Raw genomic sequence first — 13,035 nt, 5'->3', positions numbered from 1 at the left:
TTTTAGTATCCTTTTTTTTTTTGCATTCACTTTTCAGACTGCGAACGACTACACAACATTTGATCAATGAATCAGTTGTTTACAGTCACAATTATAAATGAATTAGATGTACATTATTTTCCACCCCCGGCCCACCCCCTTCCCCAAATACCAGACACACACAAAGAAAAATAACAGAGAAAAGAAGCTACATCGACCCAAACAGCTGCTGGTAAAGAAGGGCCGGGAAACCAACCTGCATCTGCACTTTTAAACATTTGTAGAGAACCAAAGCAACCGCAGTAGTTTACAGAGTTTATTGCAATTATACATGCGAGTAGAACATGCACAAGAAGGACATATCGCTGTTGTATAATCACTACTATACCACATATGCACCACAAGAAAATGTCTACAATGGAGAAGGACTCAAGAATCCATTTGACGAAGGACAATGTCTAAGTTCATTCGAGAGGATAGTTACATTGTAATGTGCTTTGTTTTCCCCCCAAAGTTTTTTCTTCTTCTCTTAACGTACTGAATGTATTCAAAATGTTATGGCCCGTGTAATAGCCCCACATAAATACCATTTTGTTAGTAAAAACATGAAAAAGTCACATTGTTTGGATGTTCGACAGTTCCAATAAGTTAAGACCAAATGATAACGTTCAATAATAGTTACCCTGCATTACGATGAGAAAAAAAATAAATTACACGTGCTAGGCTTTTTATATATATATGTATATATATATATATACTCATCATAGTAATACATATTCACTTGCAGCACTAAAAGAAGGACAAAAAGTCACATTCTATCAGAAAAAAATGAAAAATGAAGGTTTGTTTTTTTCCCCCCTCCAAGTCACTCTTGCATTTAGCAACTGGTGGTGCAGTGCCCATTTCTCACTGGTTCAACCCCAGGTTTACGGTTTAAGAGAAGGTCAGATTAGCGGTCAGTTCTCGGATTCGGTTCTCCCTGCTCATCTTCTTGAGCTTCATTCTGCGGTTTTGAAACCAAATCTTGACCTGCCTGTCAGTGAGGTTTACGCTCTTACTGATCTCTAGGCGGCGCTCTCGAGTGAGATACATATTGAATAAGAACTCTTTTTCTAATTCCAGTGTTTGATGTTTAGTATAAGGACACCTCTTCTTTCTGCCACTCTTTGCAGTTAACCAATTGCTTGTTGGAGTATCAGACTTGATTTCCTCTATCAAAATCAAAGAAGAAGAAAAAAAAATCAAAAATACCTCAGGCTGTTAAAGTATACCCTTGGCCATGAACCCTCCTCCATAGAGTCTGGCAGATATGTTAAATGTTGGGATTAAACATTGCTAGTATGAGGTGTGCACACTGGAATAGATTTGTAATCGCTGCCAGACTCAGGTTAAATAGTTCAGATAACACGATGCACTCTCCTTTGGATTTTTCAGCCCTCTTTAAAAAAATCCATCTAAAGTTTTCAACTAGCATTTAACATCTGAACAATATTTAACCTGCCATCAATCCAATGCTTACATTTTAACGGGGCTAGGGTGTCCATGACAGTACTGGGCTTATAACACACTTACTAAGAAAATCTCTCAATTAAAAAAGTATTAACACAATATATTTGGGATCAGCTTCCTCTCTATCATATGTCGAATCACACAAACAGATGGTGAAGCAGGTAGGAGCAATTTTTTTCAGCTAAAATGATCACATTTGAAATCAACACCCTTAGCCACGGATATTTTTCTTTCATTTCCCTTTCAGATTTTTTTTTTTACCATTAGAAAGAAATTGGTCCCAGATAAAACTGGACCTGGTTGGGTAAATATAAATGACACATATATACAAAATATATGCACATATTGGATAAAAATCGACCTAGAGGTTGCAAAGTACGTTTTCAGAAGGTATTTCCACCCCGTTTTTTTAATACTCCACCACTTCCCGGTCGAAATTAAGGCTTCTGAGTCTTTATAAAAGGAAAATGCAATTAAGTAGCAACCTCTAGAAGCTCTTTAATACTTGTCAAAATAATGTTGCACTTTTTAAGACCAAACCCAGACTGTCGAAAGCACCACATTAAAATATTGCACTTTTCCACAACCAGAGAGCGGGCTCTTGCTTTCATTGCACATTTGTTTAAAACTTTATCCAGCTTTGCAGCACCCCTTTCCCCCAAATTTTAATAGGACCATAATTAACTTGCAAAGCAATCAAACCGCAATTAGGCTCAGTGAAAATATTCAAGCAAAATATTCCAAGAGAAAAGTTGCCTTGGTCGTATTTTACAACCTCCAGACCTGCTTTTTAATGGAATTTGGATGACTGAGACTGGACTACATTAAGGAGAATAAAATATCAATTGTGTGGCTTCACAGAGGCTAGATGCATGCAAAGACATGGAGATATGAGCAAAAATCTTTTGTGCAGCATTTTCCCCTTCTAAAATCTTCAGAGACACACAGCACCTGCAGCCCGGTAGCTGCTTATCATTAAATGTTATGGCTGTAATGCTTGTTAGTATATTATACTGTGTTTTATGATGCTGGCGTGTTCGAGTTACACCACGTTACGGTCTAAACTGTACGATACCGACCTTTACTTTCCTTCTCTTGTACTTCTGGGCTGGACACAGAGCCCTCAGCCAGGCAGCTCCTTTCCTCTTGCAAAGTGGACTTTGGCTCTGGACTTTCCACTTGAGAGACTTTAGCTGAGTTGTCTTGGTTGTTCGGGTTTTCATTCATTTTCTTTTCCATCTGAAGTTGAGAAGATATCTGCGGTTTGGAGCTGCCGCGAGGGTTTAACTGTAACATTACAGTTGAACTCGTTTCAGGACTATTATTGTACTCTTGGGTTTTCCCAGTGGCGTAGGTCTGGCTCAGTCTAAAATATCCTGGGACAGGAACCTCGGGATTTTCAATGGGACATGATTCAGAGACCAACCTCTGGTAGGAAGGGACTTCTGAAGAAATGAGTTTTGTTCTCTTATCAGAATACATGCAGCAATTGCTTTCTTCTTTAATATTTGTAGTAAAGGAACAAGTGGGCACCTGCTGTGTAACAGGTTGCTCTATTCGACAAGATCTGTTCGGATCTGTCCAACTGTCTACTTGAGGTATATAAGGATGTACATTCATACCCATATTTTGGTGATTAACTTCTCTTTTAGCCAGAGACGGTAGAAGTCCACAGGTTTGCATTCCATAAGTTCCAATGTCTGTGCTAGGTGGCATGTACATGCTGGCGCTGTTAGAATAAAAACTGTCACTTCTACAGGCACTGATCAAAGAATCTACTAAAAAAGTATTAGCAGCAGGAGAGCTGTTTGGAAAGGACATTTTGGGGAGGAATTTGAAGAAGAGAGATTGTGTCCTTTGTAGGCTGACATCTCTAGGAAAACATTCCCTGTGTAATTGTGGATGCCTCTGCACAACCACATGACAACCAAGCCAATGAGATTTGAAAATGGCCTTGAGCCGCTACCTCCCCGCGAGTCACGTGCTCCCCGGGACAGTGCAGGCTGCATCGCAAATGTGGTCAACAGCGACATCTAGAACGGCAGCGGGGAAGTGCTCCCTCCCTCCGTGCAGGAGCCTTGCAAAGCATCCCTGGCGCACTGCGCTGATTTAAAACAAGGGGCTTTATTTGTTTTATTTTTTTTTATTATTATTACACACCGGATGAGTCCGAATTCGCGGCCAGCCTGGCAGCTCGCTGTCCGTGGGTCGAAAGGGACGAGGAGGCTAGCACGAAACAGATCCTTGCAGCCATACAGCCACGGAAAAACAGTGGCATGCACATAAGCAGACCCCCCCAGACTTTTGTGCAAGGGTAAATGTCGGGTGCTTTCCTTTTTGCGCGGAAATAAGTGGCTTCTTCTGGCCGCACGAACGCCCATGACTTCAAGACCCTGTGCAGTTTCGTGCAGAAGACAATTATTTGCAAGCAATTTGTCCTGAGAGCAACCGCCCCTCCAGCTCACTGCTTGAGAAAGGAGCTTTCTCCCCCCTTTCCCTTCATACTCATAATCCTGATCACAAAAACCACACACCACCTTAAAAGTTTTAGACAGCTGGATGTGCTGAAGCGTGTGCGAAATCCGAAGGTGTCATTTGGTTATTATGCAAAGAAAAATATGTTTTCCTTTTATGGATTTTGTAAAAGCATTGGTTCCTGACAAGTGCAAGGTACAAAAGGTTGTGGAATTTATTAATACATATTAAGAAGAATCAGGGCGATCAATAAAATTCTCATCTACATTCTTGGGCTACTTGGTAATTTTCTTGCTTCTGAAGCTTTTTAAAGAGTTATACCCTCTGTTGCCTCACACGGGAAGATATTTTATTAACAAATCAATCGAGACTTTGTAAAGGATAAGATTAATAGTTAAGATTTAGCATAATGGCGTTCGCGTTATGAATTATTGAAAATTATACTATTGATTTTTTTCCTCGCTACTAACCAAGAAGGTCAATTTTTGTTTTAACACAAATCGTCAAATATTAAAAGCTATACTTTTGTCATCAGTTGAGTTTTATAGTTACACCAGATTCCTAAAATTATTTGACAATGCTCTCTTACTCTGCTTGGGCGAAAAAAAATCACTTGCCCTAGATAGTGAAAGAACCATAAAGATAATTTCCTCTTCTGTAGTATTCCTCATTTAAAAACATATAGAAAACTCCGAGTTGAACAGAAAACTGTTCAAGCAACTTCTTCTTTTTCTTTTTTTAGGAGAATGATAAATGCAGCTTGAATATTAAAAATAAATGACACAGGGCAACAGTAACTGCTTACTTAACAAAACAGACTTTTCTTGCCCGACACTTGGGACGTGTTTGGGATTTTCCCCCACACTTTACCACTGCTTGGACATCCCGGGCTCTTCCGCTAAGAATTGCAACGGAACAAACAGTTTACGTTTCTTATCTTTGTTTGTTGATTACTTTCAAACTCCCCCATTTCTGGTCTTAGGCTAAAGCTGTCAGGGACCTACACAGAGGCAAAGTGGACTTGTTGATAAATTTGGTTTCAGGCTCATCTGGTCTTTTTATTTTGGGCCTTTGCAACATCCAAACACTTTTCTTTTTTTTTTGTTTGGTCTTTAAGAAAATATCCAGCTATCTAAGAACAAGCAGCACGTGAAAAGGCGTCTAAACTGCGTCTCTGCCACAAAGCACAGTTGCAGCTCGCATATCCCACCAACGGGAACTGGAATTTTATCCTAATTCCTGGCGTTTGAATGTTTCTCACTTTTCGCCCCACTTTACATTGTTGGGAACAATAACCCTATTTAAAATTTCGCTGTGGCAATGAGACAGACCTTTTAAAACCTTATCGCAGCTGTTCAAATACAACATCATTGTCAGGTTAAGAGCCAGTGTCTTTTACAGCTTCAGTCTAAAGCTTCTGTGTTGCCGGAGAGTTTAAATATTACCTTCAGAATATTAGCTGCTTTAAAGATTTCTCTGCCTCGCCTGCTCCCTGCCTGCCTCCCTGCCTCACCCCACAGGTCTGAGCGCCCTTGAAGAGCTAGACTAGAAAGGGGGATTTTTTTTTTTCCCTTAAAAAAACCAAGATATTTGAGATCATGATCAGAGCCATTGCTAAGATTTGTCTGAGCTCAGGAGCCAGCTGCCGTGGAGTTCACGATGCTCCCTGCTTGAGGACTGTATTTTTCCCCCTGCTTTCTAGCAATTTCCTCTTTTTCAACAGCAGCCCAGACAACCCACAGAGTTTAAAGAAACAAAATACTATTTTCCTTGAAGCAGTTTAAGACTTGACTGTTAAATCTAATCAGGAATTTTATGCCCATCAAATGGTCTTTCATAATCTTTATTTACACTTTTAGAAGAGTCTCCCAGAAATATCCCAACTGAAGTATTATCTATCTCAGAGGTTTGCTGTGGATTTTGCCCAATGGTGAAGTTAAAACAATAACCTAGTGCTTAACTGCTCTGAGCTGCAGCGTCTGGTCTATTTAATGAGCTGACTCGCTGGCTCCTAATTATATGTACCGTTTCCTTGATTTTAAATGAAAATAGGAATTCCTTCCATACCTATAGGTAACTCAGATTATCATTTTTTAAAATATATATTTAATTTAGGGACGTCCAAAAGCTCCTTCAGAACCTCTGATCGTAATAAATCACGACTTTTTAAAACCGGACATGAAGGAGGACAGGATTTTGGGGGGAAGGAAAAAAAGGAACCTTAAGAAAGTTTAAGTCTGATGTTCATAGAAGTTGAATAAACATGGCATAGTCTTTGGGGAAATGGTGCCTTAGACTTTAAGTATTTAATGTCACTGTCGCTTTAAATCATATTAAGATGGAATAAAGTAATTAACATTAATAAATAAATCAATATTGTGCAATTAATGAGATATACACTCTACATTAATATAAAGGTTTTGCTCTCAAAGCCCCAATTTTTTTCAAAGGAGAGGGGGAGGATCCACAAAAGAGCCCATGTATATCTAAAAGACTATTCGTAATAAAATAGACGATGACATTACACTTTTCTGCCTTAATAAATGTTAGGAATAAAAACTCGAGATTAAAAAATGTCGCGGGGAAGTTGGATTTTCATTCCCTTTCCCTCCTCCGCCCTATTCCCGGGGACAGGATTCTGCCACTCCGGGCTTCATACAGATCTAACTGCAATTTGCAGTGTTCGTGACTCCTTTTTGAAGGGGGATGGGGTAGGGTAAGGAAATAGGATGGATATTTTGCAGATGCATGCATCAGTTCAAGAAATATTGCAAGAAATAGCTGGCTTTAAAATAGCCAGTAATCCAGGAAGTGTTTAGGAATATTACTTTAATGTAGTCGATTTCCGCATTTTATTGAGGAAGCCTTTCAAAATGTGAACGGTGTATTTTATCTCTCGTTGCTACATTGCAGAGCGATTGAAGAACCGTTTTATTTGGGGGTGGCGGGGCGGGAATTAACCACAATCTCCTGACCTTTCTTTTTTTAATAATGCAATTGTCACTGTGCCCTGCTTCCCGTCTGTCCTGGTTCAGAGAAAGAAGCAACTTCTTAGCTGACTGTTTCTATTCTTCGGGTTTTTTAAAAGCCATCCGGGTGCCTTTTTGGATTTCCGACTTACTGGGGCTGATAAAGCAAACCTCCTTTATGAGCCCGGAGCTGGTAAAGAGCACCTTCGCCTTTCTGGCGGGGTAGCCTCTATATTTGCAGCGTGTGAGCGCACAGCAAAGCGTCGCCCCTATTTCCGAAATATCCCCACACGGTTCCAACCTTCCCCTATTGTCTATCCATATCTCTTTGTGCCCAGACGTGCAAAGCTCAGGGTCTGCTTGCCGGGTCTGGGATTCTAGCTGCAAACCGGCCCAGACGCCCCCGTCTAGCCCCTGAGCTTGGGTCCTTCAAGTGCATGTTTATCTTTGTAGGGTTTCCTGGCTGACTTCGCCTTTCACCAGAAATCCGCGGATCCCTCCTCGCTCTCCCGCAGGACCAGCTCCACGGAAATTTGGCAAGAGCGGGCAGCCCTTATTTTTTGTTAAGCGCAGAGGCTCTTTCTAGCCCCCGCACCATCACGTTTACACGATGACTCCAAGGAGAACAAAGCAGCAGTCCAATCAACTAATTATTTGATCGACAGCATCTCTGCCTGCAGTGCCACTTCCATTCCTCCCGGAGGGCCGGTGAAGGAGGGCAAAGCGCTAAGGAGAAGCCCAAGAGGTGCAGGGAGCAGGCGAGATCTGAAAGCCACCAACCCACCCACCCGTGGCCACGCGAGCTCCTCTGGCAACGGAGGTGCCCATCTCGCGGGCGGACTTCTTTAGGGGGGAGGCTATAGTCTGGCTTCTGTTAAAACGCGCTACCTTCCGCTCCTAAGCCCCCAGGCTTGCAGGAGCGGCTGGGCCGATCTACTCCAGACAGGAAGGCTATTTCTAGGAAACTGTTAACAATGAACTTCTGCAAAAACCCACCCTCGCAGACACAGTGCCACCAAATTCTTTGCCGGGGTCGGGTTTTTTAAAATGCGGAATAGGGCTGATCACTCATTACTTAGTCCGAGGGGACTGCTGCAAACAAGCAGTGACAAAGCTGCCCCTGCTCTTTGGTGGTAGCACGCAAAGTGTGCCTTTGGAGAAATGAAATAGAAATCCGCTGGAGGATCTCCAGGAAATGCAGCAGGTTAGCTTGAATTTCCAAACATCTGAATTCCTTTTGCCTGATCTCAATAGTATTTCTAAGGGGAGAGGTTTTTATACAGCAGTGCCCTGGCAAGGTGAGGTTCGGATATTAAAATAGCTGCCCTGCCGTTTCGTCCTGGTTTCCCCCTAAATAGGCACATCCAGAATCAAAAACCCGGCTTCTGCTCAAATAAAATGCATCTCTAAAACAATGCTATCTGCACGTTGACATCTCTTCAACAAAAGACTTGCAATAACCGTTTAAAGATGGGCTGTGCAAAGGAAACGCAGGTTTTGATAGGATTCTTGTTCTCCGGGTTTTAAGGCTTTACGAAAAGGAACAAACAGATTTTGGCTCTAGTGAACGAATTCTGACTTCGACGGATTTGCCCCCTTCGGATTATGGGATTTTTTAGAGCTCGGATGCAGTACAAAAGATTACGACCCCCCAAAATTCTGGTCATGTGGCATATTTCTCGAGCAAGTCACGGCTCTGGGTTATTTGTTTAATAAATCTTTTTGATGCTTTATTTTCTCATTTCGAAAGCCCTGAAATCTTATCTTTACTTATATATTAGATATTTTATGAGGAGTGGGATTATTATTAGGAGGAAAATATACTTGAGCATCAGGACTATTGAGCGCTTTACCGAAAGTGAGCGCGCCCTCCTGTGGAACTTGGCGACAAAGCACGAGGGAATTTATTTCTCTCTGGCTTTATTTTCATTTTGGATGCATCTAGGTACCTGAAAATAATGGATTTCTCTCTTTCTTTGTCTTCTGATTTTCTGTCTTTTGTCCTGTCTTTTTACCTTTCTTTCCTCCTTTTAAAATAGCACTTGCAAAAGGCTATGCCTGTAAAAATCCTCACCGGCTCTATTAGCCTGCTGGTTTTTGTGATCACATCTTTGTGATGCCTTAGTTTTACAGGAAAAAGTCATGGGCTCGGATCAGTTATTAAATGCACGGTACGGACATGCAACCGACAACAAAAATAGTCGGAGTCCCTGGAATAAGACCCGGAAGAGCTCTGAGAATTTAGTTATAATGTGAAGCCAAGAGTGTTTAGTGGTTGCCTACAACTGCGTGTATTTCTAGGATATTTCCTAATAAAATATATTTGTAACGGAGCTAGCTGGAAATATCATTTTTCCTTGAAAAAAACCTCTTGGTCTCTTACATTCCGCGGTGCTAATTCGAGCATTTTAGACCCTGGGGGTTTAATAAAGCAAGAAAAGGTTTTAATGTATTTTCTGGGCGCAAGAATCGGGCAGGAAAATCAGAACTGTATGGACATAACTAACCGATTAGATCGGGGAACTGTGCTAACTTGACGTGGCGGGAAATATTCACAATGACAGTTGGCATTGTCTTTGCGTGCTGCATCTGCTAATATGAATAGCTATGCAGTAAGAAGTGTGCGTGTGTGTGTGCGCGCGCGCGTGTGGTGTGTGTGTGGTGTGGGTGTGTGTGCATGGGAGAGAGGGAGACAGAGAGATGGAGAGAGAGTGGGTGGTGGTTGAAAATAACAGAGGAACCTTAAGGCGCCTAATTATTCAGAAAGGTTAAAGGTGATGACCTTGACATTTTGGAAGTTCAAAGGCAGACACTTATGTTTTTCTTGCTAAAGAGTTTCAATTTTTATTTTTACTGATCCTTCCCTGCGATTTCATCGTTGGGGAGGGGGGGTGTTAATCTGGGGGCTTTTTTGACTTATTCGCCTACTTTTGCCTTTACTGGAAGCCAAGTGTAATGAGACCCACTCGGTTCCATTCAAAAAAGGCAAATTCTTTTCTCACTCCTTTCCTTTATTGCACATTGCGGAAATCTCTTTTTCCCCCACCAGAAGGTGTATAATATAACCCAATTAAGCTGTTTAGATCCTCGGCTTTTATGGTGTTGTCTAGACAGTTCAAGGTTTTGTAAACAGCTTAGCCAGGTCACGCAACATAAAGTGAGGAGAGACCTCCACCAAACCCTTTTACTTTAAACATAAAGACGAGGCCAGCTCTTTTTTAGGGAGCTAGTCTCATTTTTGCCGTTAAAAAATAGGACACTCGCATCGACTGGGTAAAAACGGTCTTTCAAATATTTACTCTCGTTTCCCTGAACTTTAAGAAAAGAACAGCTACAAATGTTTCTGGCTGCCTGTGGCTGGAAATGCTCAGGGTCCTCGTGCTGACCTAACCCTCACTAACAAGGAAGCCTTCGTCTGAGCTTTGGGTCCTGGGCTTTTCAGAAGTCTGACCTGTTAAAAAGGCTTTTTTCGTTATTTATAGGAATTATGGCACCATCAGAAGTGATGGCCTGCAGACAGCCATGTTTGATCTGCCTTCCAGTTCAGGGCTATCCCTGAGGGCTACACATAGCTAAAAACACAAGAGTCAGAGCTCCAAACTAAGGTCAATTTTAAATCCGTTGAAAATAATTTGACTTGGCTTCCTCCATTTTTATTTAATGGAACTTGTCTCTAGCCCGGTGAACGCTATGATCCTTCAGAGACTGAAATCCATACAGTGCACGGAAGATGTAACCTGAACTTTACTAGAAACCCTTTATTCACATGAAAAAGACAGTGGCTCATGCGTTTATATGACAATAGAAACATATATATATATATATTTATATAGATTTATATCGAATGTACATTTACCGTCTTTTAAATAAACTGCATTCATTTAAAGGGAGAAAAGGGTTATCCTAGCTGAAACCAACAACAGAAAATATCCCCAAACTCACTTGTTTTTTAAAGGAAAAACTACCAGACACACTGCAGGTCCATTGGTGTCACTCACTATGAGAAAGAGAGAGAGACAGAGAGAGAAAGGGGGAGGGGGGAAGAGAGACACGGAGAGAGAGGCAGAGGAAGGAAAAAATACACCTTTGGCGATCAACATTTTAGAATGGACTTTTTGGATTTACCCTAGGTTCCCCTTAGCAGGATTGTGCTCCGCCAAGCCCCCGAAATCTCCAGTGGACATGATTGTTGGAAGGAACCAGAGTTGAACATGAAAAGGAAACTTTGAGTTCCGCAGGGTGGATGTGTCATGGAAACCCATTTACTTTTGCGTTCAGATGGCAGCTTGGCTAGAGAGGCAGAGGTTTTCTTTTCTTGTTATTTTTCTCTCTTTTTCCCCCCTTTCTGATTTCTTTTAAAACAAGGGATTCCCAGTGAAATATTGGAGTCGATCTCTGTTCAGTTTCTTTTCTTTCATCCTTCGATTCTGGAACCAGATTTTGACTTGCCGGTCGGTGAGGTTCAGCATTCTGGACAGCTGCAGTCTCTTCTCTTTGTTTATGTACACGTTGAAGAAAAACTCCCGTTCCAGTTCTCGTATCTGGTATTTGGTATAGGGGCACCTCTTTTTCCTTGAGCGCTGAGGAACTGCTGGAATTCAGGAGAGAAGAAAGTGAGTGGTGCTGGTCTAGGAGACACTTTAAGCTCACAACAGGCTAGAGTCTGTGACAGTAACCCACCGCCTACAGAGCAGCACCCTAGCAGCCCAGAAAATATTCAGGGAGCCTGGATTCTCTGGGTGACTTTGCCAAACGGGAAAATACCCAGTGCTCTTTCTTGAGAAGAGCCCGTTCGAGCAGTTCCGGGGGATTCTCTAAAGTGGGCTGGAAATAGTCCAGGTTTCCCCGACTGCTGCCCCCAAGAAAGGAAGACACTGCACTCTACCACGAAGGAGCACGCGCTGGGAAATCTCTCTGGCCCCCCTCCCCCCAAAAAATCAAGGATTTAACAACAATTAATATCCTCCTCCAAGAATACCTTAAGCCCACCTAAATTGGTTTCCTATCGTAAACACGCTTTACAACGAGCAAGGAAATCTTATAGGATATATAAAATCCTTTGGATGCTTATAAAATGGCACATAAAATGCGGCTTGACAAAGTGCTGGCCCTGCGCTCTTGCCCCCAGCTTCCTCCTGGTACCTACCTGAACTGTTGCTCTTCTCTGCAACAGCCTCGCCAGAAGGGGACTCGACGCTGTTTGCTGGTGTCACTTTCTTCTCCTGGCTGGAAGGTGTTTTACTGCAAGTGCTGCTCTGAGCCTTCAGGTCGCTCTTGTCGCCGTCCCCCTCGGGCTCGGACTGGGGCTGGTACGGAGGGCCAGGGGCCGGCTCGTAAAACTGGTCAAAGCCTTGCGGAAGGATCCCGTTCCTCCCCACCGAGCTGTAGAAGTTGGAGGCAGCGCCGGAGGGTCCGTGGTGATTGCACACAGGGTCCGTTTTGAATAACATTTCCGTCCTCCTGTTCGCGGGCTGCAGAAAGTCTCTGTGCATCACCTCCTCGGCGGAGTAATAGGGAGCATAACTGCCCCTGTACTGCCATTTGCTGCGGTCTAATCCGTATTCCCTGAATGCCATTTCCCGCACAGGTTGCACATGAGGTAAATTAGAAGAATAAGGGAAAGTCATTTGACAGGAAGACGACTGCGACAAGAACGAGGGCTTCGTGGAGAAATCCGAAGGGGAGACGTAATAAGCACACCCCGGCAGATACATATTGGCTGCACTGTGGCTGCAGTCCTCAAACTCGGTCATGTCTCCCCGTTGGCGGTGGCAGGCGACCGGGAGACTTCAGTGCATTGAACAAGATCCATCTATTGCACAAGAGGCTTTGGACAGGATCAACTAAGAAAAAATCCCCACCGTGTGCTGACGTGCAATTCATCTTGATTGATTCTAGTGGTAATTATGTCACGTGACGCAATGTAGAAATGTCCTTATATCTATATCAGCCCTTCGGAAAGCCTCCCAAGATCTCTGCAAAGAGCCTCCCGGCACCGAGAGATGAGCCAAGCGCTCGCACCGACCTCCCGGGGGGCTTCCCCCCATTCCAGCCCGGGCGGGCGACACAGGCGTAGGTAGAGCAGCCCGTCACCTGGGAGGCA

At 42.9% G+C, this 13,035-nt stretch overlaps 2 protein-coding genes across 4 annotated transcripts in view; both read right to left on the bottom strand.

Annotated features, from left to right (window-relative positions):
- The window catches only part of HOXD11 (homeobox D11), a 28,218-nt gene extending 15,221 nt beyond the window's left edge, over window positions 1-12,997 (bottom strand). The window contains exons 1-2 of one of the 3 annotated variants that reach the window (XM_019522968.1): window positions 12,079-12,939; window positions 11,462-11,523 (exon numbers count right to left, since the gene is read on the bottom strand). In XM_019522968.1, the coding sequence (XP_019378513.1) occupies window positions 11,462-11,523; window positions 12,079-12,685 (669 nt within the window). In that variant the 5' untranslated portion in view covers window positions 12,686-12,939. Of the gene's footprint in view, window positions 1-10,672; window positions 11,524-12,078 lie in introns of those variants that run through there. The other 2 variants (XM_019522969.1, XM_019522967.1) reach the window with 2 other exon arrangements.
- Window positions 12-4,542, bottom strand: HOXD10 (homeobox D10). Its single transcript, XM_019522966.1, has 2 exons — window positions 2,568-4,542; window positions 12-1,190 (listed from the first exon to the last, which is right to left on the bottom strand). The coding sequence occupies exons 1-2, from the start codon at window positions 3,307-3,309 to the stop codon at window positions 913-915; spliced, it is 1,020 nt and encodes a 339-aa protein (XP_019378511.1). The 5' UTR covers window positions 3,310-4,542; the 3' UTR covers window positions 12-912.
- Window positions 12,998-13,035: the final 38 nt, after the last annotated feature.

Source organism: Gavialis gangeticus, unplaced genomic scaffold (assembly GCF_001723915.1).
Source record: "Gavialis gangeticus isolate Ggan-Ray unplaced genomic scaffold, GavGan_comp1, whole genome shotgun sequence".
NCBI classification, from domain to species: Eukaryota; Metazoa; Chordata; order Crocodylia; family Gavialidae; genus Gavialis; species Gavialis gangeticus.
The sequence above is the reverse complement of the archived record's forward strand: the minus strand, read 5'-3'. Positions and strand labels throughout refer to the sequence as shown.

Excerpts from the sequence above, each read along its gene's own strand:
- HOXD10 (XM_019522966.1), bottom strand. The coding sequence starts at position 3,309 with ATGTCCTTTCCAAACAGCTCTCCTGCTGCTAATACTTTTTTAGTAGAT. Across the intron at positions 1,191-2,567 it reads ACAAGAGAAGGAAAGTAAAG|AGGAAATCAAGTCTGATACT; the intron begins GTCGGTATCGTA and ends TGATTTTGATAG.